This window comes from Balaenoptera ricei, chromosome 17 (assembly GCF_028023285.1).
Source record: "Balaenoptera ricei isolate mBalRic1 chromosome 17, mBalRic1.hap2, whole genome shotgun sequence".
Lineage (NCBI taxonomy): Eukaryota > Metazoa > Chordata > Mammalia > Artiodactyla > Balaenopteridae > Balaenoptera > Balaenoptera ricei.
The window spans coordinates 52,677,546-52,704,178 of NC_082655.1; the positions used below are offsets into that span (position 1 = coordinate 52,677,546).

The window sequence follows — 26,633 nt, forward strand, 5'->3', positions numbered from 1 at the left end:
ATATATGCAACATGAAAGAGAATTTAGAAACAAACTGATAGTTGTTGATCAATTGATTTTTACAAATTTACCAGGGTAATTCAATGGGGAAAAATAGTCCTTGCAACAATGGCACTGGTTATTTGTATAGAAATAAAAGAACTTCAACCCTTACTTCACCCAGTACAAAATAATTAAACAATAACTTAAATCACAGATCTACATGTAAAAGCTGAAAGTCTAAAACTTTTAGAATAAAACATAGGAGAAAATTATGGTGACATATTAAAACTTTTGCTCTTTGAAAGAAACAATGAAGAAAATAAAAAGGAGAGCTACAAATTGAGAGAACATATTTGCAGAAAATATGGGGAATAATCACCCTGAGGGCCAGGGGACTACTCACCATTCCATAACTGAAATAATTCTTCCTGGAACATTGTTTGATTTGCCTCATTCTTTAAAGTGATAAATTTCCAAATGTTATAAAAATTCTAATCTCAAGAATGAAGACAACCAAAAAACGGTAGTCAGAAGAGAAAATAAAGGCAAATACTTGAAAGCTGGTGATAAATCTGACTTTTAGAATTTATAAGCTTCAAAATCACTGAAAATAGCAAAAATTGAGTAATATGTGTTTGTGGAAGCAAAATTATTTAATATAAGTAAAGTAATTCCATCAAAAAGATTTTTCTGTCAAGCACCTTAAATTGTTACATTTTTCAACAACATTGGAAGAATCTAGCATGTCCCACTTTGCTTTTATATCACCTTGTTAACCTGTAAAAACTGGCAGTTAACCTGAGAAGTGATAGTCGGTGGTCCAAGCTGAGGTTTTGAGACCATTTACAGCCTTTGGCACAGGCAATAACCTTAGAAACACAACCCTATGGGACCTCCTATAGTAGATGGTTACTCCTAAATAAAAATCTATTTCTAAGTGAGACCTTCAAGAAGGCGGAGGAGTGAGACATTGAGATCACCTTCCTTCCTACAAATACATCAGAAATACATCTAGATGTGGAACAACTCTGACAGAACACCTACTGAATGTTGGCAGAAGACCTAAGACTTCCCAAAAGGCAAGAAACTCCCCACGTACCTCGGTAGGGCAAAAGAAAAAAGGAAAAACAGAGACAAAAGAATTGGGACAGGACCTGCACCACTGGGAGGGAGCTGTGAAGGAGGAAAAGTTTCCACACACTAGGAAGCCCCTTCACTGGCAGAGACAGGGGGTGGTTGGAGGGAATCTTCGGAGCCACAAAGGAGGGTACAGCAATAAGGGTGCAGAGGGCAAAGTGGAGAGATTCCTGCACAGAGGATCTGTGCCAACCAGTGTTCACCAGCCTGAGAGGCTTGTCTGCTAACCAGCCAGCCAGGATGGGTGGGGGCTAGGAGCTGAGGCTAGGGCTTCAGAGGTCAGATCCCAGGGAGAGGACTGAGGTTGGCCGCGTGAACACAGCCAGAAGGGGGCTAGTGCGCCACAACTAGCCAGGAGGGAGTCCAGGAAAATGTCTGGAGTTGCTGAAGAGGAAAGAGACCATTGTTTTGGGGTGCACAAGGAGAGGGGATTCAGAGCATGGCCTAAACAAGCTCCAGAGAGAGGTATGAGCCACGGCTATCAGCATGGACACCAGAGACGGGCATGAAATGCTAAGGCTGCTACTGCAGCCATCAAGAAGCCTGTGTGCAAGCACAGGCCACTATCCACACCACCCCTTCCAGGAGACTGTGCAGCCCGCCACTACCAGGGTCCATGATCCAGGGACTACATCCCCAAGAGAACACAGGGCACACCTCAGGCGGTTGCAAAGTCACGCCGGCCTCTGCCACCACAGGCTCGCCTCACATTCCATACCTCTCCCTCCCCCCAGCCTGAGAGAGCCAGAGCCCCCTAATCAGCTGCAACTTTAACCCTATCCTGTCTGAACAAAGAACAGACACACTCAGGTGACCTACACACAGAGGCATGGCCAAATCCAAAGCTGAAACCCAGGAGCTTGCAAACAAAGAAGAGAAAGGGAAATCTCTCCCGGCAGCTGCAGGAGCAGCGGATTAAATCTCCACAATCAACTTCATGTATCCTGCATCTGTGGAATACCTGAATAGAAAACGAATCATCCCAAATTTGAGGTGGTGGACTTTGGGAGCAATGATATATAATTTTTTTTCCTTTTTGCCTTTTTGTGAGGATGTATGTGTATGCTTCTTTGTGTGATTGCATCTGTATAGCTTTGCTTTTACAATATATCCTAGGGTTCTGGCTGTCTAGTTTTTTTTGTTGTTTTTTGGGTTTTTTTAGTATAGTTTTAGCGCTTGTTATCATTGGTGGATTTGTTTTTTGGTTTCTTTGCTCTCTTCTTTCTTTCTTTTTTTTTTTTTTCTCCTTTTATTACTTTAAATTTTTTTTAATACTTATTTTTTATTTTAATAACTATTTTATTTTTTTCTTGCTCTCTTTTTCTTTTTTATTAATTTTAATTTTTTAATAATTATTTTTTATTTTAATAACTTTATTTAATTAGTTTTATATTTTGCTTTCTTTCTTTCTTTTTTTCTCCCTTCTCTTCTGAGCCATGTGGCTGACAGGGTCTTGGTGCTCCAGCCAGGTGTCAGGTCTGTGCCTTTGAGGTGGGAGAGCCAAGATCAGGACATTGGTCCACCGGAGACCTCCCAGCTCCACAGAATATTAAATGACAAAAGATCTCCCAGAGACCTCCATCTCAATGCTAAGACCCAGCTCCACTCAACGACCAGCAAGCTACAGTGCAGGACACACTATGCCACACAAAAAGCAAGACAGGAACACAACCCCACCCATTAGCTGAGAGGCTACCTAAAATCATAAGGTCACAGACACCACAAAACACACCACTGGACTTTGTCCTGCCCACCAGAAAGAAAGATCCAGCCTCATCCTCCAGAACACAGGCACTAGTCTCCTACCACCAGTAAGCCCACACAACACACTGAACTAAACTTAGCTACTGGGGACAGACATCAAAAACAATGGGGTTTCCCTGGTGGCGCAGTGGTTGAGAATCTGCCTGCTAATGCAGGGGACACGGGTTCGAGCCCTGGTCTGGGAAGATCCCACATGCCACGGAGCAGCTGGGCCCGTGAGCCACAACTACTGGGCCTGCGCGTCTGGAGCCTGTGCCCCGCAACGGGAGGGGCCGCGATAGTGAAAGGCCCGCACATCGCGATAAAGAGTGGTCCCCGCACCGCGATGAAGAGTGGCCCCCACTTGCCGCAACTAGAGAAAGCCCTCACACGAACCGAAGACCCAGCACAGCCAAAAATAAATAAATAAATAAAAATAAAAGTACCTATAAAATTAAAAAAAAAAAAAAGGGTACTATGAACCTGCAGCCTGCAAAAAGGAGACACCAAACACAGTAAGTTAAGCAAAATGAGAAGACAGAGAAACACACAGCAGATGAAGGAGCAAGGTAAAAATCCACCAAACCAAACAAATTAAGAGGAAATAGGCAGTCTACCTAAAAAAGAATTCAGAGTAATGATAGTAAAGATGATACAAAATCTTGGAAATAGAATGGAGAAAATACAAGAAATGTTTAACACAGACCTAGAAGAACTAAAGAGCACATAAACAGTGATGAACAACACAATAAATGAAATTAAAAATTCTCTGGAAGGAATCAATAGCAGAATAACTGAGGCAGAAGAACGGATAAGTGACCTGGAAAATAAAATAGAGGAAATAGCTACCACAGAGCAGAATAAAGAAAAAAGAATGAAAAGAATTGAGGACAGTCTCAGAGACCTCTGGGACAATAATAAATGCACAAACATTCGAATTATAGGTGTCCCAGAAGAAGAGAAAAAGAAAGGGACTGAGAAAATATTTGAAGAGATTATAGTTGAAAACTTCCCTAATATGGGAAAATAAATAGTTAATCAAGTCCAGGAAGATCAGAGAGTCCCATACAGGATAAGTCCAAGGAGAAACACATCAAGACACACATCAATCAAAGTATCAAAATTTAAATACAAAGAAAAAATATTGAAAGCAGCAGGGAAAAACAACAAATAACATACAAGGGAATCCCCATAAAGTGAACAGCTGATCTTTCAGCATAAACTCTGCAAGCCAGAAGTGAGTGGCAGGATATATTTAAAGTGATGAAAGGGAAAAAGCTACAACCAAGATTACTCTACCCAGCAAGGATCTCATTCAGACTCGACAGAGAAATTAAAACCTTGACAGAGAAGCAAAAGCTAAGAGAATTCAGCACGACTAAACCAGCCTTACAACAAATGCTAAAGGAACTTCTATAGGCAGGAAACACAAGAGAAGGAAAAGACCTACAAAAATAAACCCAAAACAATTAAGAAAATGGTAATAGGAACATACATATCAATAATTACCTTAAATGTAAATGGATTAAATGCTCCAACCAAAAGATATAGACTGGTTGAATGGATACAAAAACAAGACTTGTACGTATGCTGTCTATAAGAGATCCATGTCAGACCTAGGGGCACATACAGACTGAAAAAGAGGGGAAAGAAAAAGATATTCCATGCAAAAGGAAATCAAAAGAAAGATGGAGTAGTAATTCTCATATCAGACAAAATAGACTTTAAAATAAAGACTATTACAAGAGACAAAGAAGGACACTACAAAATGATCAAGGGATCAATCCAAGAAGAAAATATAAAAAGTGTAAATAGTTATGCAAGCAACATAGAAGCACCTCAATACATAAGGCAAATATTAACAGCCAAAAAAGGGGAAATTGACAGTAACATAATCATAGTAGGGGACTTTAACACCCCACTTCCACCAATGGACACATCATCCAAAATGAAAATAAATAAGGAAACACAAGGTTTAAATGACACATTAAACAAGACGGACTTAATTGATATTTACAGAACATTCCATCCAAAACCAAAAGAATACATTTTCTTCTCAAGTGCGCATGGAACATTCTCCAGGATAGATCATATCTTGGGTCACATATCAAGCCTTGGCAAATCGTATCAAGTATCTTTTCCGACCACAATGCTATGAGACTAGATATCAATTATAGGAAAAAATCTTAAAAAATACAAATACATGGATGTTAAACAATACACTACTTAATAACAAAGAGATCACTGAAGAAATCAAAGAGGAAATTTAAAAATACCTAGAAACAAATGACAATGAAAACACGACTATCCAAAACCTATGGGGTGCAGCAAAAGCATTTCTAAGAGGGAAGTTTACAACAATACAATGCTACCTCAAGAAACAAGAAACATCTCAAATAAACCACCTAACATTACACCTAAAGCAATTAGAGAAGGAAGAACAAAAAAACGCAAAGTTACCAGAAGGAAAGAAATCATAAAGATCAGATCAGAAATAAATGGAAAAGAAATGAAGGAAACAATACCAAAAATCAGTAAAACTAAAAGCAGGTTGAGGAGATAAACAAAATTGATAAACCATTAGCCAGACTCATCAAGAAAGAAAGGAAGACTCAAATCAACAGAATTCAAAATGAAAAAAGAAGTAACAATGGACGCTGCAGAAATACAAAGGATCATGAGATATTACTACAAGCAACTATATGCCAATAAAATGGACAACCTGGAAGAAATGGACAAGTTCTTAGAAAAGCACAAACTTCTGAGACTGAACCAGGAAGAAATAGAAAATATAAACAGACCAATCACAAACACTGAAATTGAGACTGTAATTAAAAATCTTTCAGCAAAAAAAAGTCCAGGACCAGATGGATTCACAGGTGAATTCTATCAAACATTTAGAGAAGAGCTAACACCTATCCTTCTCAAACTCTTCCAAAATATAGCAGAGGGAGGAACACTCCCAAACTCATTCTACGAGGCCACCATCACCCTGATACCAAAACCAGACAACTATGTCACAAAGAAAGAAAACGACTAGCCAATATCACTGATGAAGATAGATCCAAAAATCCTCAACAAAATACTAGCAAACAGAATCCTACAGCACTTTAAAAGAATCATACACCATGATCAAGTGGGTTTATCCCAAGAATGCAAGGATTCTTCAATATACACAAATCAATCAATGTGATACACCATATTGACAAATTGAAGGATAAAAACTGTATGATCACCTCAATAGATGCAGAAGAAGCTTTCAACAAAACTCAACACCCATTTATGATAAAAACCATCCAGAAAGTAGGCATAGAGAGAAGTAACCTCAACAAAATAAAGGCCGCATATGACAAACCCACAGCCACCATCATTCTCTATGGTGAAAAACTGAAACCATTTTCACTAAGATCATGAACAAACAAGGTTACCCACTCTCACCACTATTATTCAACATAGTTTTGGAAGTTTTAGCCACAGCAATCAGAGAAGAAAAATAAATAAAAGGAAACCAAATTGGAAAAGAAAAATTAAAGCTGTCACTGTTTGCAGATGACATGATACTATACATAGAGAATCCTAAAGATGCTATCAGAAAACTACTAGAGCTAATCAATGAACTTGATAAAGTAGTAGGATACAAAATTAATGCACAGAAATCTCTTGCATTCCTATACACTAATGATGAAAAATCTGAAAGAGAAATTAAGGAAACACTCCCATTTACCATTGCAACAAAAAGAATAAAATACCTAGGAATAAACCTACCTAAGGAGACAAAAGACCTGTATTCAGAAAACTGTAAGACACTGATGAAAGAAATTGAAGATGATACAAATAGATGGAGAGATATACCATGTTCTTGGACTGGAAGAATCAACATTGTGAAAATGACTCTACTACCCAAAGCAATCTACAGATTCAATGCAATCGCTATCAAACTACCACTGGCATTTTTCACAGAACTAGAAAAAAACGTTTCAAAATTTGTATGGAAACACAAAAGACCGTGAATAGCCAAAGCAATCTTGAGAAAGAAAAATGGAGCTGGGGGAATCATGTTCCCTGACTTCAGACTATACTACAAACTACAGTAATCAAGACAGTATGGTACTGGCACAAAAACTGAAATATGGACCAATGGAACAGGTTAGAAAACCCAGAGATAAACCCATGCACATATGGTCACCTTATCTTTGATAAAGGAGGCAAGAGTATACATTGAAGAAAGACAGTCTCTTCAATAAGTGGTGCTGGGAAAACTGGACTGCTACATGTAAAAGAATGAAAATGGAACACTCCCTAACACCATACACAAAAATAAACTCAAAATGGATTAAAGACCTAAATGTAAGGCCAGACACTATCAAACACTTAGAGGAAAACATAGGCAGAACACTCTATGACATAAATCACAGCAAGATCCTTTCTGACCCACCTTCTAGAGAAATGGAAATAAAAACAAAAATAAACACATGAGACCTAATGAAACTTAAAACTTTCGCACAGCAAAGGAAACCATAAACAAGACAAAAAGACAACCCACAGAATTGGAGAAAATATTTGTAAATGAAGCAACTGACAAAGGAGTAATCTCCAAAACTTACAAGCATCTCATGCAGCTCAATAGCAAAAACACAAACAACCCAATCCAAAAATGGGCAGAAGACATAAATAGACATTTCTGCAAAGAAGATATACAGATTGCCAACAAACACAGGAAATGCAAATCAAAATTACGAGGTATCACCTCACACCTGTCAGAATGGCCATCATCAAAAAATCTACAAACAATAAATGCTGGAGAGGGTGTGGAGAAATGGGAACCCTCATGCACTGTTGGTGGGAATGTAAATTGATACAGCCACAATGGAGAACAGTATGGAGGTTCCTTAAAAAACTAAAAATAGAATTACCATATGACCCAGCAATCCCACTACTGGGCATGTACCCTGAGAAAACCATAATTCAAAAAGAGTCATGTACCACAATCTTCATTGCAGCTCTATTTACAATAGCCAGGACATGGAAGCAACCTAAGTGTCCTTCAACACTTGAATGGATAAAGACAATGTGGCACATATATACAATGGAATATTACTCAGCCATAAAAAGAAACGAAATTGAATTAGTTGTAGTGAGGTGGATGGACCTAGAGTCTGTCATACGGAGTGAAGTAAGTCAGAAAGAAAAAAACAAATACCATATGCTAACACATATATATGGAATCTAAGAAAAGAAAATGGTTCCTGTGAACCTAGGGACAGGACAGGAATAAAGACTTACATGTAGAAAATAGACTTGAGGACAGGGTTGGGGAAATGGTAAGCTGGGATGAAGTGAGAGAGTGGCATGGACTAATATATACTACCAAATGTAAAACAGATAGCTAGTGGGAAGCAGCTGCATAGCACAGGGTGATCAGCTCCTTGCTTTGTGATGACCTAGATGGGTGGGATAGGGAGTGTGGGAGGGAGAGGCAAGAGGGAGGGAATATGGGGATATATGTATATGTATAGCTGAAACACTTTTTTATAAAGCAGAAACTAACACACCATTGTGAAGCGATTATACTCTAATAAAGATGTTTTTTTAAAAAAGGCTCTTTCTATCCTGAAGAGCTAATTTATCTGAAATACCTCTGTATTAAGAGATATTTCTAGGAGAATAATCATTTGGAATTAGATATTCAGTGTTATTTATTATAGTTTTTATTCTAACATTTTCTTATTTAAACTAAGGAAAAATATATTGTCCATATTACAAATACACAAGAAAACAAACACTCTTGTTATTTAGTGATGAATGATATGGACAATGTTGACTACAAAGAGAAAATGTGACTTGAGTTTTAACTTTATTTTATGAATTAATAACTCACTGATGGATTCAAAACTTGAACTGATTTAAAGACATAATCTTAACATTTCCATAAGTGACAAAAAAAGGCAATGAAAAGTTACATAGTTAGTGTGATTTGTTATTTGGAATGTTCAGTGTATATACTCATATTCAAAATATTCCTAGGCTATGGTATAAATTGCACTTTTTTCTACAAAAAAAATATTCATTTACTACAAAGAGGGCTATACTCAGAATATATGTTACTAAAATGAAAATTATGTCATTTACAAACACAAAAATTAGCATGGGTTACTGTGTAAGTAAAACAGACATACTTATTAAGAACACAAAATTCATAATACTTTATAAATCTAATTTCAAATTCTAATTTCAGCTAAGACCCAGTGCAGCCAAATAAATTTATTAATTAAATAAATATTTTAAAATATTTTTCAAGTAGGATGACAAAGTGAAGAATTTTAGAGAGTATAAGGTAGTTACTTTTTTACATGTATAAATGACATCACTCAAGTAGTCTGTGGACCTGATCATGGTTCATTTAAAGATAAACAGAGGGCTTATAGACAAGACAACTTATCCATCAATTAAACAGATTTTAGTTGAACTACTTTTGTGTGAATACATAAAGCATACAGACCCATTACAAATGTGATTAACAGAGTCACAATGTTACCAAATATGGCTAGCATACCCCAAGGGGACCCTCAATCACCTCTCCCTGCATTTTAGGGGGGTGGAGGCAAAAGCAATGATTTGTTTCTAACCAATAGACTATGGCAAAGGTGATGGAATATGAATGCCTTTAATTAGGTTATATAAGACATCATCTTAGCAGAATGAGAGAGAGAGAGACAGAGACACAGACATAGAGAGAGAGAGAGACTCTCCATTGCTGGTTTTGAAGATTTAAGCTTCTATGTTGTGAGAAGGTCTGAGAGAGAATGATATGGCAAGGACCTGCGTGACCTCTAGGAGCTAAGAGGAGCCCTCAACTAGAGCCAGGAAGAAAGTAAAGACCTCAGTCCTAGAACAAAAAGGAATTAAATTCTGCAAACAACACATGTGATTTTGGAAGAGGACCTCATGCTCTGGAAAAGAGTGTAGTCTGGCAGATACCTTGAATGAAGCCTTCTGAGACATGAGCAGTTAAACTTCGTGCAGAGAGATAATAAATGTATGTTGTTTCAAGCCACTATATTTATGTAATTTGTTACACAGTAATAGAAAAAAATTTACTCATATACCAAGGAGACAAGAAGATAAAAATCATGTCTGTAGAACAGTCATAGATTGTGGATTTAGCACATTCATTGCTCTTTTACTTACTAGTTTATCATATCCACTTCAAAGCATTGATGTGAGGATTCAATCAGAAATTTTATGTGTAGATTTTAAGGCTTTGTGCGAATATTAAACATCTCATAAAAGTGAGTTTCCTCCTCATTTACTCTGCTATTTAACTCAGTGGGTGTCACAGCCCCACTCATTGGCAGCAGTCAAGACCCTCATTCTGAAGAGTCACATTTGGACAATTCTGAGCCACTGAAAGTGGGAGCTTGCAGTACTTCAGGATCTCCTCTGCCTACCCACCCACCCATTGTGTCACATGTGAGTGAAGAGTGTGTTCTGGAGATTACCACTGTCCCAGCATCTATTGTCTACAGTATTTGGAGACTGGTTGTTATATGGACTCCACCGAGGTCCACATCAGGATGTAGCAGTAGCTTCTTTGTTTATTCTCCCTTGTGTTTAGATAACCTTCTATCATGACCCCTTTTCACTTCAGTCCATTGCTCACATGGTGCTTGGCTCTCATCCATTTCTTGTTTCCATCCTGACTTGAATGTAGATTTACTTCCTAGTATTTTGACACCTTGCTGGAGAACCATAGCCACTTGAGCTCCTTCTGTATCTAAGATAAGAACTTTTTGTTATCCAGAAACTGCTACCTTTTAATTTTCAGAAAGATGAGGATTGAAAATTCTGCAGCCCAGCACAATCTGAAATCAGCAATGAGTGATTCATGGGTTTCTAGACACTTAAAATTTTTAATCCAGTATATTTTTATTCAACATTATGGCTGACATTTCATTAAGAATGAAAATGGCCTTAGCATCCTATAGCTCCAATAACTTTCAGTGCTTTAGTGATTTTTCTATCAAGTATATTTTTAACACATTCACTGAACACATTCTAGTTAAATTTCCTATTTTTTACAGTTTACCAGTTTAACAGTACCCCTGTATGGCAGGTGGTTATGATGTCCCTCTCTACAATTCCCTCACACATGCTTTCCTATAAAGTAACTAGTCTTTGCTGTGTTTATTTTTTGTCATTCTTATAAGTAAAAGCATCAGAAATCTGACCATTCTCAAATTTCCTGGAAGCTCTGACCATATTTTCTCAAACTTGCAATTACAATTTAAGAAAAGTACTTATGGCATAGAATTCTTAGTGTATTTCTCTAGACATAAATACCAGATTTTTCATTTCTCATCCACGCTACTGGTCTTTTAGCCTCAACTCTAGTATGATACTTTTACTTCTGGCTTTGTTTCTATTGTCAGTCTCAATTCCAGTATCCAACACTGTTCCATGGTTTCCTTTCAACTTTAGCTGTATTCACAAATCCAATACCATCTTTAATAACCAGTCTCCACCCAGATTTAATCCCCCTTTTCTCCAACTTCATCTTCTTCAGGCAGTTGTACCCCAGTCACAGCACAAAGCACTCCAGAAAATTAAAGAGAATATGAGGTAAGCTTATTTAAAGGCTCTTTGTTGGGGAAGACAGTTTAAATTTGTGAAGGACTGCCTAACCATAAGTTAGTGAAATCTTAAACATAATTTTGGTTTAGCATAATCATTAAATAACATAAAATAATATTTTGCTTGCAACTTAAAATTAAAATGATGTGCCAAAATTGGATATAGTACCAACATATCCATTCTATGCCATGAAGTCTGAATTGATGAAAATTGCACTGATCTAGAATCAGTCTCCAGTATTTCCAGCTCTCCTGAATCAATCATTAGTGCTAGTTTGTAAATAAAGTACACTTAGCTGCAAACAACTAACTTTTAAAAAAATCTATTCAAAAGAATTATTCAACTACAAGAAGTAATATATTTAAAATACTTACAATTTTTTTAAGATAGCCATGAATTCTACTAACTTCTCTTCAGATTTTTTTGGTCCATATAAAGTACGGCCACCACGTGCTTTTTTAACATGGACAGATATGTTGTGAGAATCATCAGGTTGTTGGGGTTTACTTTCTGCTGTGCCTTCAGCAGGTTTTCTAAACAAGGAAGCATAATATTTTATGGTGTTGTATTTTGTATAAAAATTACTGACATGACTCTTTACTTTCAAGAGTAGAAATGCACTGTTCTGAAGTAATTTGGCATTTTAATAATATATTCCTTTTCAATGCTTGTTTTTTTTCCAGTCATTAATAATGCAATTAAACACATATATAAAATATTTTCTATGTACAGAATTTGATTATTGGTATTATATAACAGTCTCAAGTGATTGAAACATCTTCCATAATAAATTAGGTGCATATATTTAGGGAAATATTTCAAGTCAATGGTCACCCTTCTTTTACACTCTTACAGTTGTTCTTCAGTGTTTTTTTTGTTTTTTTTGTTTTTTGCACCAATGATAAAAGTACTTTTTTTTAACTTTTGCTTACAACCGGTAAATTATGAACATCTTGGAAGCAGCCATCATACTTCATTCTTGTGCTATAGTATGTTACACAACTAAGTTCCTAAGAGATGTGTGAATGAATGACCATTTCCCATTTATCCTTCCAGCTCAGAGCTTTCCTATTAAGAGGTCACTAAAAACCTAAGGAAAAGCAATCTAACAAATGTTGTCCATCTTTAAGAAAAAAAATAGTGGAGGAGATGATAAAAATCCAAATGATCATAGGTTAGTCACCTTTAATTTTATACATGAAAAGATTTTTTTTAAGTTAAATATAAGATAAACATTATGTGGAATAACAATAACAATCATCACATTAACATCTAACATATACCTGAGTCCTTTTAAAAGTGCTGGCTACTCTATTAAACATTATATACATATATCTCATTAACATTAACTAAGTGAAATAAACAATATGATCCCCAATTTAATAAAATGATGAAATTGCAGCTTAAAGAGTTTATATAATTTGTCTAACCACTCATATCCACTTTCCAGTAGAGCTGGAAAGAGTTTTTTGCAATCTAAATTTCACAGAATATTAAAACTTAATAGCAAACCTTACGTATCTGATATATACAGAAAAAAGATACTTTAGCATAACTTACAAAGATAAAATTAAGAGCCAAAATCCATTTACCCTTCTACCACTTTCACAGAAGCTCAGCCATTCTATCTATAGAGACCTAAGACACTATTTAAAACTCTATTCCTAGTTACGTCTATAAATAGTAAGTACAGTAAAACTCAGCAATGGTTAAGATTCAGATATAAACAATTGGCTGCTTTCCTCCACCCAGCTCTGATTCTCAAATGCAAATGGATAGAGTTCTTATCTTCTAGAGGAGAGAGGTCTGTGGACTGGAGGGCAAGGTGGAGGTAGATATGGCAAACTTTGTGAGGGAAATTTAGAAAGTGAGTCCCCATGGACCCAGTATTCTTTTGGCTCAAGTTCATCATATTTGCCCAAGGCAAGAGATTCCTGGAATTCCTGCCTTTACATTGAAAATCTCAAGGCAGCCAAAGGATTCAGAATAGTCCCCAATGATATATAAGATATTTGAAGCCAAGCAGGGGATACCAAACCACCAAAAGCAACAGGAGGAAATAGATGGTCATATATATTAATTAATTAACTGATTAATTAAGTTGTGTCCTATTGTCTTTGGGAAATGGTAGAAAATAATCCTCATCATTATATTTATATACTAAAACTAGCAACAATTCAATATATATTATCTAAAATTTTCAGTCATATAAAATTCAAAATCATTTTATGAGAGATTAATAAATGTGCAAGTTGCCAAGGCAAGTGGGAGTATAGGAGGTTGTGGACATGATTCACATCTTTTCTGGAGCTATGTTGGTAATCTTAGACTTCTCTATGTTTCTGTGTTTCCCAATTACCTGTACCTTTAAATTTTTAGTGAAATTTTATACTGGGTAAAATCTCTGATTCTCATAAGTCTAATTTGATAACTGAATCCTTTGTGTTATTCTCAGGCCTCTAAAGATTTTTTTCTTTCATACAAGTCCTACTTGTTACTTGATAAGATTGTTCCAAGGTATGTAATATTTGCACTATCATGTTACTTGTATATATGTAATAATATTTCTGTAACCGATATGTTTAGGATTTTTTAAATAAAATTCAGTTTTATTGATCATTGTGGTTATGTAAACTATTTTTCTCTTTTCCCCAGTAATCAGCTACTTTAATAAGCTCTTTTTTTTCAGTTGACCATCTTAAGGATTTTTTGGGTGGTAGATAAAAAGGTGTAGATGAAAATAAATGGAAAGAAATTTATTGCTATAAATGCATATAGTTTTTTAGAAAAAATAGTTGACAATCTATGAGCTAAGGATCTATCTCAAAGAGTGAAAAAAGAAGAGCAAGTTAACCCAAAATAAGTAGAAGTATATAAGTATATAATAAAATTGGAACAAACATATCTAATAAACTTGGCAAAACATTAGTCAAGTACAAAAAGAGAGAAGGCAGGAATAAATAATATCAGGAATGAAAAAGGAGACCTCATCACAGATCCCACAGAATAAAAGATTATACTATGAAAAATTTCATGCTGATAAACTTGAAAATTTAGATGAAAGGAACAAATAACTATAAAAGTACAAATTACCAAACGGACACAAGAAGAAATAGAAAACTTGAATTTTTCTAGATATTTTAAAGAATATAACTATTAAATAAGAATCTCCTCACAAAGAAACTCACAGCCAAAGTGGCCTTACTGATAAATTCTACAAACTCTTAATAAATAAATAAAACCAAACATTTCAAGAAAATAGAAAAGTCATATATACTTGCTGTCTAGTTTTATGACATCAACATAGTCTTGATATCAACATCTGGAAAGGATTTTACAAGAAACAAAATTTATAAGCCAATATCATGATGCAAAAATCTGGAGCAAAATAGTAACAAACTGAATCCAGTGATAATTTTAAAAGATAATATAGCATAGCCTAGTTGAGATGTTATTCAACACATTAGCAGTATACAGGAGAAAAAATCATTAATAACTAAATAATATTTAATATGATACAATATTCATTTGTAATCAAAATCTTAGCAAACTGAACACAAGTGAATTTTCTTAATATGACCAAAGTACTTGCAAAAATTACAATACTTAGAGTGAAATATTAAAACTTTGCCTCTGGAATCAAAAACAAAATTTGCATACTGTTCTAACCTATTTAATACTATTGTGGAGGTCCTGGGCATTAAAATTAAAATAACTAAAAGTATAAGAATTGGAAAGGTCAAGTAAAGGTATTATTTTTTCAGATGACAAATTATATACATGGAAAATCCGAATGAATCTACAGATACTAGAGTCAATAAGAGAATTCAGTAAAGATGCTGAGTAAAAGTTTAATATACAAAACATCTATTGTATTTGTCTTTATGTTCCTTAATATCTAATGCAGGAAGGCACTAATAGAATAATCAGTCTTGTAAATGTACTATTGAAAGATGTTAAAAGTGATATGAAGAATTTATACACGTTGTGAAAACAACCATAGGGTGCTTATCAGAGTGTAAAAGAATATAAAAACTTTGCTTGCCAGGAAAAGACAGTATCTTTCAGAGAGAGAGATTTAAGCTGAGACATGTAAGATGACAAAGAGTTAGACAAAAAATATTCCAGTAAGAAGATAAAAGGAATTTTTCTGGAGAAGAAACTTCTAAAAATGCTAAATTTTACTCAAAAATATTTTTACCCTGCCAAATAGGCATAGCCACTGTTCAACAGATAAATATTCTCTATTAATCTATTCATACTTTTTTGGCATCACCATGTACAATTATTTGTGAATTAATTTTTACTCCAAGTAAATGATATGGATGCATGAAATTATTTATAAAATTGGATAGATACCATAGAAGGCTAATAATTTTGTAACTCTATTCCTTTCTCTGCTATCGACTTTTAAATGTTTTTGGCATTGTTTTGCATGTAAGCATGAATCAAGACAATGGAATCAAACTAGTAGCATCCAATTCCTCATTGCCACATATTTGCAGTTTTAAAAAAACAGAGAATAGTAATTTTATTTAATCTTAACCCTTTGAACCTTGAGTACACTTCTTTGTGATACTTTGCGTGACAAAATGAGAAGTGCAGATTAAGTATTTTTGTGGCATTCTAAAGAAATATTTGTCTCAAATAAAAGTGCTTCTACTACTGAGTTGCAAGGTGAATTATCCACTTTCTTCATTGTGCTGTATATTTACTTGAAAGAACAACCAACCAGCTACAATAATTGAATTGGATGTTTAGGATATATTTTTTTCAAAAATGAGTGAAGTGGGATTGTCACTTCGAGGAAGAGACAGCATATGTTGCCAATGATAAAATGCAAGCTTTCAAGTGAAAATTAGAATTTTGGAAAACTTGTATTTACCTCTCTCTGTAAGTTTGAAAGCTTCCCAGTACTTAAAGGCTTTTCTGTGGACATCAGTTGTGATATTAACAATATCACAATTGTGTTTTTTTCTAATATTACATAAAGAAACATGTCTACATTTGCAAGATCTGCATAGTTCAATGGGCCAATGTTTTCCAAATGGCCAATGTATGTATTACAAAATCGTACATTGGTGAAGAGCCATTCATAGTGCAAAATATAGTTTGTATAGATAAAAATGTTTTTAAATTGGCTGTATTCTAGATTTTTTTTTAAAATGCCTCAGTAAATTCAGGTGATTGGGATTAGCACCAGCACTAAGCAAAATAAAGTAAAATTTTGCATGCATTATCTCATCCAATCCTCCAACATCGCTCTAAAGTATGTATTATTGTCCCCATTTTTAGATGAAGAGACTAAGATTCAAAGTTTGAGGTAATTTTCTTAAGGTACCATAATTGCCAAATTGCAGAACTGAAGTTCAAACCCAGATCTGATTAGTCCAGAGGCCATCACAGAACTTTATCCTCCATATATCCTTGCATCAGAGCTCTTACAAGCTTTTTTTGTCATTCTTCAAAATCCTTCTTTAACCCCCTCCACCACTTTTTTGTAAATGCATATAATTTTACGAAGTAGTAGTTAGAGCCAGAGTAATATATGTACTCTTTCTGAAGATATTTTCTGTAGGATTCTTCAATCATTTTTTTAAGGAAGTGAAGTCATCCTGACATAAAAATAAAAATTAAATTCAGTCACTTCAAGTACACTAAGTTAACTCTATCTGTTGATTTTAGCTTAATTGTCATTAATGCCAAACCAGGGAAATAACAATGGGTAAATCTCCACCCCCAGGATGAAAGTTGGTGAATTGCAGACTTTGTTTTGCGCTGAGCAAGAGTGCTGACTTTGTCCCACACATTGCCAACATACCTAAAGTTAAAATTGAGGAGAGTTGAAGGCAAGTTCCATTTTAAACTCTTGACAGTCAACATTGGAATCCTGTCATCTCTTATAATATAAGAAAGAATATTTTAAGGTTAGACAGAGGTAAGCAATATTTCCCTGGTTTCTACTAAATTAATGTCCTTGACAAACTCAAAGTCTTCTCTTTCATTTCCAAAGAGCAATAGAAAATCCACAGTTAAAAACGAAGTTAGACTTAATGTACTCTACAGACTAAAGCAGCAATACATTTTCCTGGATATATGACAAGCTATACAAATATGCAAGAAAGTTAAGTTGTTTGGAGAAGATTATTTCACAGATTTACCTCCTAAGGATTAATTAAAATTGAGCCTCAAATCAAAAACTTGGGATATCTAAAGACAACTCTTAATATAGCAGTATATTGACATATATTTTTAAAATAATGATCAAATACCATGTTCTGCCTTTCCTTATAACCTAAATTCCCTCCAGTCACAATTCAATTCAGCAAACATTTCTTGAACACCCAGCCCAAGCAGAGTTCATTGTGTTCATTATCTCAGCTCCCAGGTATGAATCATTTCCATTTTTCCATTTAATCACCTTACTTTTTCCACCCACAGAACATTGCTGAATTGGTCACACACTTGAGTGATTACAAATCTACATTATCTAATTTTAACTGATCTTTGATTTGCTCAGCATTCTTAAATTAGCTATTTGTCAAGCTCTCATGCAGTCACCTCAACGGCTTTCATCTAGTTCCTTTTCCAGCCCCATTTCCACATTCTATAGACAGGTTTTTTTCAGTACTAATGCTCTCTACCTGACCTCTATATAGGAATTAATGATTATTATTGACTGTTGAGAAATAATGATAAACCCCATTCCAGTTATTCAGCTGTAGTGTCACTCAAGCTGAACCTAATTTTGATTGATTGATTGATTGATTGATTTGTCTTTGCCAATATTTTGTTTAACACAGGTTTACTGCAGGAATTATAATAATTTCACAAGCCAATAGCATACAGGATAATGTCACTTTTTTTTTTAAGTTGAGGCTTTTAAAAAATATATTTATTTATTTTGGCTGCACCAGGTCTTAGTTGCGGCATGCAGGATCATTTTTTTCAGTTGTGGCATGCGGGATCTAGTTCTCCGACCAAGGATCAAACTCAGATCCCCTGCATTGGGAACATAGAGTCTTAGCCACTGGACCACCACGGAAGTCCCAGAATAATGTCTCTTAAGAAGCCAATAAATAAATATTCTCCAAACCAATGATAAATTTTTTAAAAAGTCCAAATTTAGGTGAGTCCAAATTTTTAACAGTTGGTTCCCAGGAGAGTTGGCTTAGTAAACCACAAGCTGAAGGCACAAAAGCAAAAGTCTAATGTTGCTGTTGGAGCACACTGCTAGGGAACGAAGACTCAAGTGTTGACCGGCTAAATTATCTTGGTGGGGCCGCTGCACTGTTTTCACCGTTGCTGGTAAAGGGTCTTACCCTGACAGGAAGCTAATGCCCCAAAGTCTTCAGAGACCTATTTTGATGAGCAGAGTCGCCTTGCTGAGGCCAAACATTCTCAGTCCTCACGATTCTGGGTATTTATAGTCTAAATGTCCCCTCACCATAGTTGCTTATTCATTTGTTCTTATTCATCAGCCCCCGGTGGTGCCCCTCAGCAGCTGAGCTACAGAGTGCTTCATCAGCAGCCTCAGATGTCCATGATGCTCTCTTGATGCAACACCTTCACTCTTATAGCAAAACAGCTTTCCTTATAAAAACAATTTCATTCTTAGATCAACTTTGATTTATTGAAGAGAAGAATTAAATGCATAGAAAATGTGGCCTGTGAATTTTCTGAATTTCTCTTTTGATTTTATACTAATCTCCTCAAGTAAGTCTTAACTCCATAGGGCTAATCTAAGTAATGAATGGAACCCCTAATTTGGGGAAATGGAAGGACCAATTTAGAGACAGAGAGGCAAATTTCCTGCCAACAATATTATACAACCTGGAAGAAACTCCAAACTTTCAACCATATCCTTTTGAACCATAGAACTGACTCCCTTTGAATCAAAGATGGCTTTTCTCCCTTAGTTGCATATGGTCTTTGATGAATAGGATTTATAAGACATCACCATCTACATTACTTCTTCAGCTTAACTCATAATTTCACCATGTCCACTACCTAACTCTTAACTGATGGTATCACATTTTTCCATTATTGGGACATTAGTCGGTAATTCCACGCAATACAGATGGTATTAGCAGGGATCTACTGACCCCTTAAAATCTAAATAAGTTCCCATGAAAATTCATGCAAGTAAAAAGCTCTTCCTAAAATTTCAGCAATTTCCTAGGAGATTACATTCTGATGTTACCTCTGCCACTGTGCTTCTTCCTTAAATACTCTCTTTATTCCATGTCTTGTTTATCTAGAAGTAAAACCAACCTTTCTTATATCTCCTCAACAAAACTAAATTAAATTAAACCAAGTACTCAGAGCATTTGTAAGTATAGTAGAGTTCATCAAATCCTGGGGTTATCTTAGATGTTTGTATCACATATGACACAGGTACTTGAAATCCATTAATAGATCTTTCTTTTCTAAAATGTCCTTACCCCCATGCCCAGGACCCGTGGGTTCTCCTCACTCAGTGCACACCTTCCTTCAATTATTTCCTGGCTATTCTTGCTTCTTTTCTACCCCATTTTTGTCTGCCTTTCCTCACTCCTGGCTTGCTCCACAACTCCAAATTAGAATGCCTCTACCGGGCAGAGCACTCCAGCCTTCCTCAGCACCTACTCCCAGACACTTCAGGAAAGAAGCATGATAAAAGTTCCTTCCTTCTGGCAAAATCTATCATTCTTCAGTGGTAATCATAAACATAAATGACATTTTCTTTAGACTCAGGCTTAAGACTTTTGTGTATCATTCCACTTTGATACAGGGAAATCCTATACATGTAGGCAATTTCTACAAATCACTGTCACTTTGCTACAATAATGCCCAAGCCATCCAGAGTTTCATTTTTATGTCATAGTAAAATCTTTAATTTGGGCCACAAAGGATGACAACAGAGCATGGCTGAGGCAACCAGTTAGATTTCTATAAAGTTACCTCCTCTTCCCTTCATAGAATTCTCCTAAAGGTCAAAATATTGCTCCTGAACTGGCATGACAGTCTTTCCTTCCTCCCTTGTATTTCTCTCTCCCCTTTCTTCCTTTCTTCTTCTTTCTTTCCTTCTTTCCTTCTTCTCTCTCTCTTCCCCTCTCCCTTTCTTGCCTTCCTTTCTTTCTCCTTCTCTTCCCTTCTTTCTCTTTCTCTTTTCTTCTTTCTTTCTTTTCTTTTCTTCTTTCTTTTCTTTCTCTTTCTCTTTCTTTCTTTCTTTCCTTCTTTCTTTCTTCTTTCCTTTCTTTCTTTTTCTTTTTCTTTCTTTCTTTCTTTCTTTCTTTCTTTCTTTCTTTCTTTCTCTTTCTTTCCTTCTTTCTTTCCTTCTTTCTTTCTTTCTTTCCTTCTTTCTTTCTTTCTTTCTTTTCTTTCTCTCTCTCTCTTTCTTTCTTTCTTTCTTTCTTTCTTTCCTTCCTTCTTTTTTTCTTTCTTTCCTTTCTTTCTTTCTTTCTTTCTTTCTTTCTTTCTTTCTTTCTTTCTTTCTTTCTCTCTCTTTCTTTCTTCCTTCTTTCTTCCTTTCTCCTCCTGCATCCCTCCGAGCCACCATTTTCATCTTAGTACCCATAGGGGAGATCATGGACAGGTTTTGAAAATACTGTTTTCAGGTTTCTGTTCACAACTACTAAATTGGGCAAATAGAGTATCAGCTAAGATAGCTGCACCAGCACTTGGATAATCAACAGTGTGAAGACTATTTCATGCAGTTCTCTCTGCCTCAGAGACTCTTTCCCTTCTTCTTCTAGCCAACTCTTAACTTATCCTTGAATTTAAACATCCCTTTCTCAGGGATGCTTGCCCTGACCTTCCAAGACACCATCTGTTGTTAGTATAAGCACTTGCAGTGCAACCAGCCCCCAAACCTGTAATCACCTCTGACACCCATTACGTTTCATTCATCTCCTCTTACTCAGGGTCTGTCAGTGCCACCAACCTGCACCTTCTGAGTACAGAGACCCTGCCTGACCTACACTCAGCACATGGTCACTGCTCAGAGTATATTAAGTAAATGAATAAATGAATAAGACTGTCTCATAAAGTTTCTTTCCAGAGTGTGTAAAATTTTACTTTTCTTTTTAGAATAAAATAGTGAAACAGAATTGTTCTAATTCGGACTTTTAAAAATACAGGGAACATCTCATTCAATGGATCTCAGAACTTCAGTGAAATATGGGTTTTACAATCATAGCAAGAATAGTTTTATTTGTTCTAAAGTTAAATACATATTTTCCAAATATCCTATGGTTGATTATCCTGAGGCCAGATCCAAGCTGTTGCACATGGGTAATTTTGACAATGTTAGAGAACAAAATAGAGTCCAAAATCTCAGAAGAAAATCACAAGCAAAAAATCAATTTTGCAGAAAGATGTTTTTAAGTCAGTCTTTCAGAATCCATTAGGTTTTCAGTTTCTTTATCTCCAAATATTCATCTCTAATTTCCAAAATTTTCTGCACTTACACTTTTAGAGAGAATTTATAATCCATCTAGGTAATATGTGTACTATACCAAATGATTGTTTTAAAATGTTTGGGAAAATATACATATTACAAACTTCCACATCATTTTAACCCAAAACAAAGCCACTTGTTACTACTGCATTTAGATCTGGAAGTGAAATTCTAAGCTTCAATTCAAGCAGCAGGGATATCCTAGTCTCTTTAGAATCTAAAGTCCAAACCACTAATCTTTTTACTGTCCCCACAGTTTTGCACTTTCCAGAATGTCATACAGTTGGAATTATACAGTATGTCCTTTTCAGGTTGGCTTCTTTCATTTAGTAATATGCATTTAAGTTTCCTCTATGTCCTTTCATACTTGATGGCTCTTTTTTTTTAACACTAAATAATATTTCATTGTCTGATGTAGCACAGTTTGTTTAGCCATTCACCTACCGAAGGACATCTTGATTGCTTCCAGGTTTTGGCAATTATGAATAAAGTTGCTATAAATATTTGTGTACCAGTTTTTGTGTGGACGTAAGTTTTAACTTCTTTGGGTAAATGCCAAGGAGTGTGATTGCTGAATTATGTGGTAAGAGTATGTTGAGTTTTGTAAGAAACCACCAAACTGGCTGTACCACTTTGCATTTTTACCAGCAATAAATGAGAGCTCTTGTTGCTCCACATTCTTGCCAGTATTTGGCATTGTCAGTGTTCTGGATTTTGGCCCTTCTAATAATTGTGTAGTGGTATCTCGTTGTTTCTATTTGCATCCCTGATGATACATGATGTAGACATCTATTTACATGAGGTTATTTTTGCTATCATTACTCCATGAAATTTCATTTTTACAATGTCCTAATTAGATTTCCAAGTGCTTTTCTATTAAAGTTATGACAGATTCCATGTTAGTTGTGCCATAACCCTGCCATCCTGAGATGTGATCATTTAGAATAATGTAGTTTATAGAGACAGTAACCCCTGCAGCTTCTCGTTGTTAAAGGACATTTTCCTCTGGCTCCTTTTTATATGGATACAGTTTTGGTATTTTAATACTTAAGTATATTAGTGGGATTTAATTTTATTTAAACCCTACCATGTACAAAGAAGACAACTTGCTTATTTTTTATAAAGAACCTAAGACTTTCCCATAAGCTCACAGATTCTCTTCCTGCAATGCCATCATATGGTGTCTGTCCCATTGATTTGAAACAGTTTGATTAAAATAGCTTTGTTTTTTGTCAAGTAAATAAAGGCTCAGTCATGCCCATTTTCTGCCCAGTCCATTTCCTTTCTGAACTGGGTATGGGTGTATGTTGGGAGAGGTTGGGGTTGCTAATATGACCACTGTTGGAGGGAGAAGCTCCTCTTCCCTATGAACTGCAAGCTGATCATCATCATGCTCCTGTTGCAGAGTGGCTACAGGTCTATGCAGGCCCCTAGATTGGCAGCTGTTGAGGAAAGACTGTATTTTTTGGCAACGTCATTTGCTCTTGCTGACTACCTTTCCCTTGGTCATCCAGATTTCTACCTCAGCAGCCAGCTCTTCCCCTCTCCAGGATCCTACAACCCTTCAGTCCTATTAGCATTTCACTGTCTCCTCATCAGTGTTCACAGGAATTTCTGGACCTCACACATGCTTGACACAGGCCAAGTGGAACTAATGGCATTAGCTCCAGGTTATCTCTCAGCATCTTCTCCACCAATGTTGTGCTATTATTCTCATTTAATGTTGAATGAAGCCCAATTTAGGTCTTACTGTAAAAATAATTTTCAAGCATCATCTAGGACTATTTGTTTAAATAAATACTTAGGCTTTGGCCCCAAGTCAGGGATTCCAATTTAAATAGTCTGGGTTGGAAAGAGACCTTGCACCAGTATTTTGTAAAAACCCTCTGGGTGACTCTAATGTGCAGTCCAAGTTGTTTATCACTGCCTTAGAGGATGCAGTTTCTTCAGTAGCTATCTGGATGTTTCTTCAACCCTCATATCCCCATGGAGAGGTTCATACCAAGGATGGGAGTGGATGAAGATCAACAATTCTTGAGCTTAGCTAACTTCTTCTGTTTCTATATCACTACTTTTCCCCAAGTGCCTACATTTTATATCTTCCTGCTTCTCAAAGTAGTACTTACCCTTCCCTTCTCTCTGAAACCATGATGGTGCATGGAGTTCAGGAAGGGAAGTGGTCATATTATTAGGAGAATATATCAAAAGAGAATACAAAATATTATCTTCCTTACATATGTCTCCCTAAAGTATCTGTAACATTAAATAGGAATATTTATAAAAGTCAAGTAAGGTATTAATAAGAATGCAGGCTTCCTTGAAAATATTTGAATTCCTATCCCCTTAAAAAATCACAACTTTAATAAATATATCTTTAACATAGGTTTCTACAGTTCTGTGGATTCATATTATTTGTTTCTTCAGCTACTGTCATTTCCTTAAACTTCTTTTCCTCTGGAAATAAACTGATGCAAAAATGTATTGATTAAAAGTCTACTTCTTTTCTTGTTGTTTAAAAAAACTTTTGAAGCAAGCAATGCAATGTTTTTTTATTTATTTGTGATGGTGGTGATTGTTGCTTAACCTGTTTAAATAAAAAGGCAGAACTTCTTGAGAGATGGCATAAATCTATATAAAATAACATTGTCATCTATAGTCCATGATACCAGTGAAATAGTACAATTAAAAAGCTCTTTCAGTTCATAACTCTCAAGTAGGATAATGTTACCCTCTTTTTCTGAGTAAAAACTGAGTGCAGTCAATGTTCAGAGACAATTCCAAAGTCATGTTGCTGCTACTGGGTGAAATAAAAACTCAAATCCACATCTTCTGGTTCAAAATTCAGTGTTCTTTTTAAAACAATGTGTCTATTTGATTTCCTGTATCTGTGAATATACCAAAAGTTCACCTTCTGCCTAGATGATCCACCAAAAAAATAAATTTTAGGTAATGATCACAGTTCCAAGCAGTCCTTGGTCTCATTCTTGTCATTTACTCACATGTTTGGCTCATGTAGAAATGTTTCCCTATGTCTCAACCAGGTCTTCCGTTTATTTTCATTAGTGTAGCATTGCTCCAAGTGGTTTTAATGGTGTATGAAGCATTTCTTCTATTCTCCTTGCACATGACTGTCTTACTTCAATATTTAGCAAATGCGCTGGTATCAGGCATTCTCACCAGCTGCCCACAGCCAGGTAGGTGCCATACTTCAGTCTCACTATTGTATCTGTCACATGACATTTGAATTAAATGAATTATAGAGTGTTGAATATGACAATGATAAGAGGTAAATGTTGTTGAAGAATAATTTTAATACAGCAGGTATTTAGTGTCTACCAAGATTCATGTTTCCTCATCGATTTTATTCTGCCAAAAGCTTCTCTGAATTACTTCAGCTTTATTACCAACACCTGGGCATATATGGGTTTATCACATTACGTGAGGGACCACTGTAAGCTAAGCTTAGAGGAGATCTACAATTTCTTGATTATATTTTATGTAATTTTATTTTAATTCAGTTTAAGATATTTTTATTGCTACTTTAGAGCAGAGGTTTTTATCTGGCTGAAAAAATATAAATGTTTTGTATTACTTAACAGTCACATGACTGCACACATTACGTTTTTACCTGCATCATTTTGCTTTTACTATGAGACATGGATACTGAATTACATGAAAAGACTTTGCATCATCTGTAGATATCATCATATAGTTTCTCCTTGAGCTACTAATATTATAAAATTTTAATAATAGCTTTTCTAATGAACCTAGTTTGTACTCATGAGATGAAGCCAACTTAACCATAATGTACAAATCTGCTAAGAAACTACTGCATTATTTCATTTGCTAATACTTTACTTTGTATGTATGCCTATATACTCAAAACTAAAATTGTTATTTCTTGTTTATGTTATTCTTGTTAAATTTTTACATCAGTTATACAGGCATGACAAATATACAACATACTTTTCATTTTCTATACTCCAAGAATATTAAGTTGCAGAGAAAATACCTTTCCTTGATATAAAACTTATACTGATATCACTTGGACTATGGGTTTTTAATTTTTGCTTTTGTTCTTTTTGCTTCAAAAAATATTTTTGAAGAGTACTTTTTACAACTTCTATTTATACATAGTTATTTTTTATTTCTATCTTCTTGAATAAATACAGTAGTACATATTTTTTAGAAAACGAACCAACAATATCTAGATTATTTGTAAGTTATATAAATTATTCTATTATAATTTATAATTTTTTTAGTTTTCTCTGCATCATTTATTATGTTATCTTTTTCATTCCTAATAGTATTTTATTTTATTATGTTTATTATATAGGGCTAGCTGTTTATTATATAGGGCTAGTGAAAAAACTCAGAGAGCTACACATATTTATTAGTCCCAGTTACCATACCACATAATTAAAATGCCTCCAAAAATGATTGCATGAATTCAACCTTCCCTACCAATCTCTATTTCCTTGGCTGATCCTTTTCTTTTTTTTTTTTTTTACATCTTTATTGGAGTATAATTGCTTTACAATGGTGTGTTCGTTTCTGCTTTATAACAAAGTGAATCAGTTATACATATACATATGTCCCCATATCTCTTCCCTCTTGTGTCTCCCTCCCTCCCACCCTCCCTATCCCACCCTTCTAGGTGGTCACAAAGCACCAAGCTGATCTCCCTGTGTTATGCAGC

At 35.3% G+C, this 26,633-nt stretch overlaps 1 protein-coding gene across 1 annotated transcript in view; it reads right to left on the reverse strand.

The window, feature by feature from the left end:
* CNBD1 (cyclic nucleotide binding domain containing 1) overlaps positions 1-26,633 on the reverse strand; it is a 414,652-nt gene that overhangs the window by 328,395 nt on the left and 59,624 nt on the right. The window contains 2 exon segments of the mRNA XM_059901721.1: positions 11,868-12,026; positions 24,432-24,455. Coding sequence (XP_059757704.1) covers positions 11,868-12,026; positions 24,432-24,455 — 183 coding nt within the window.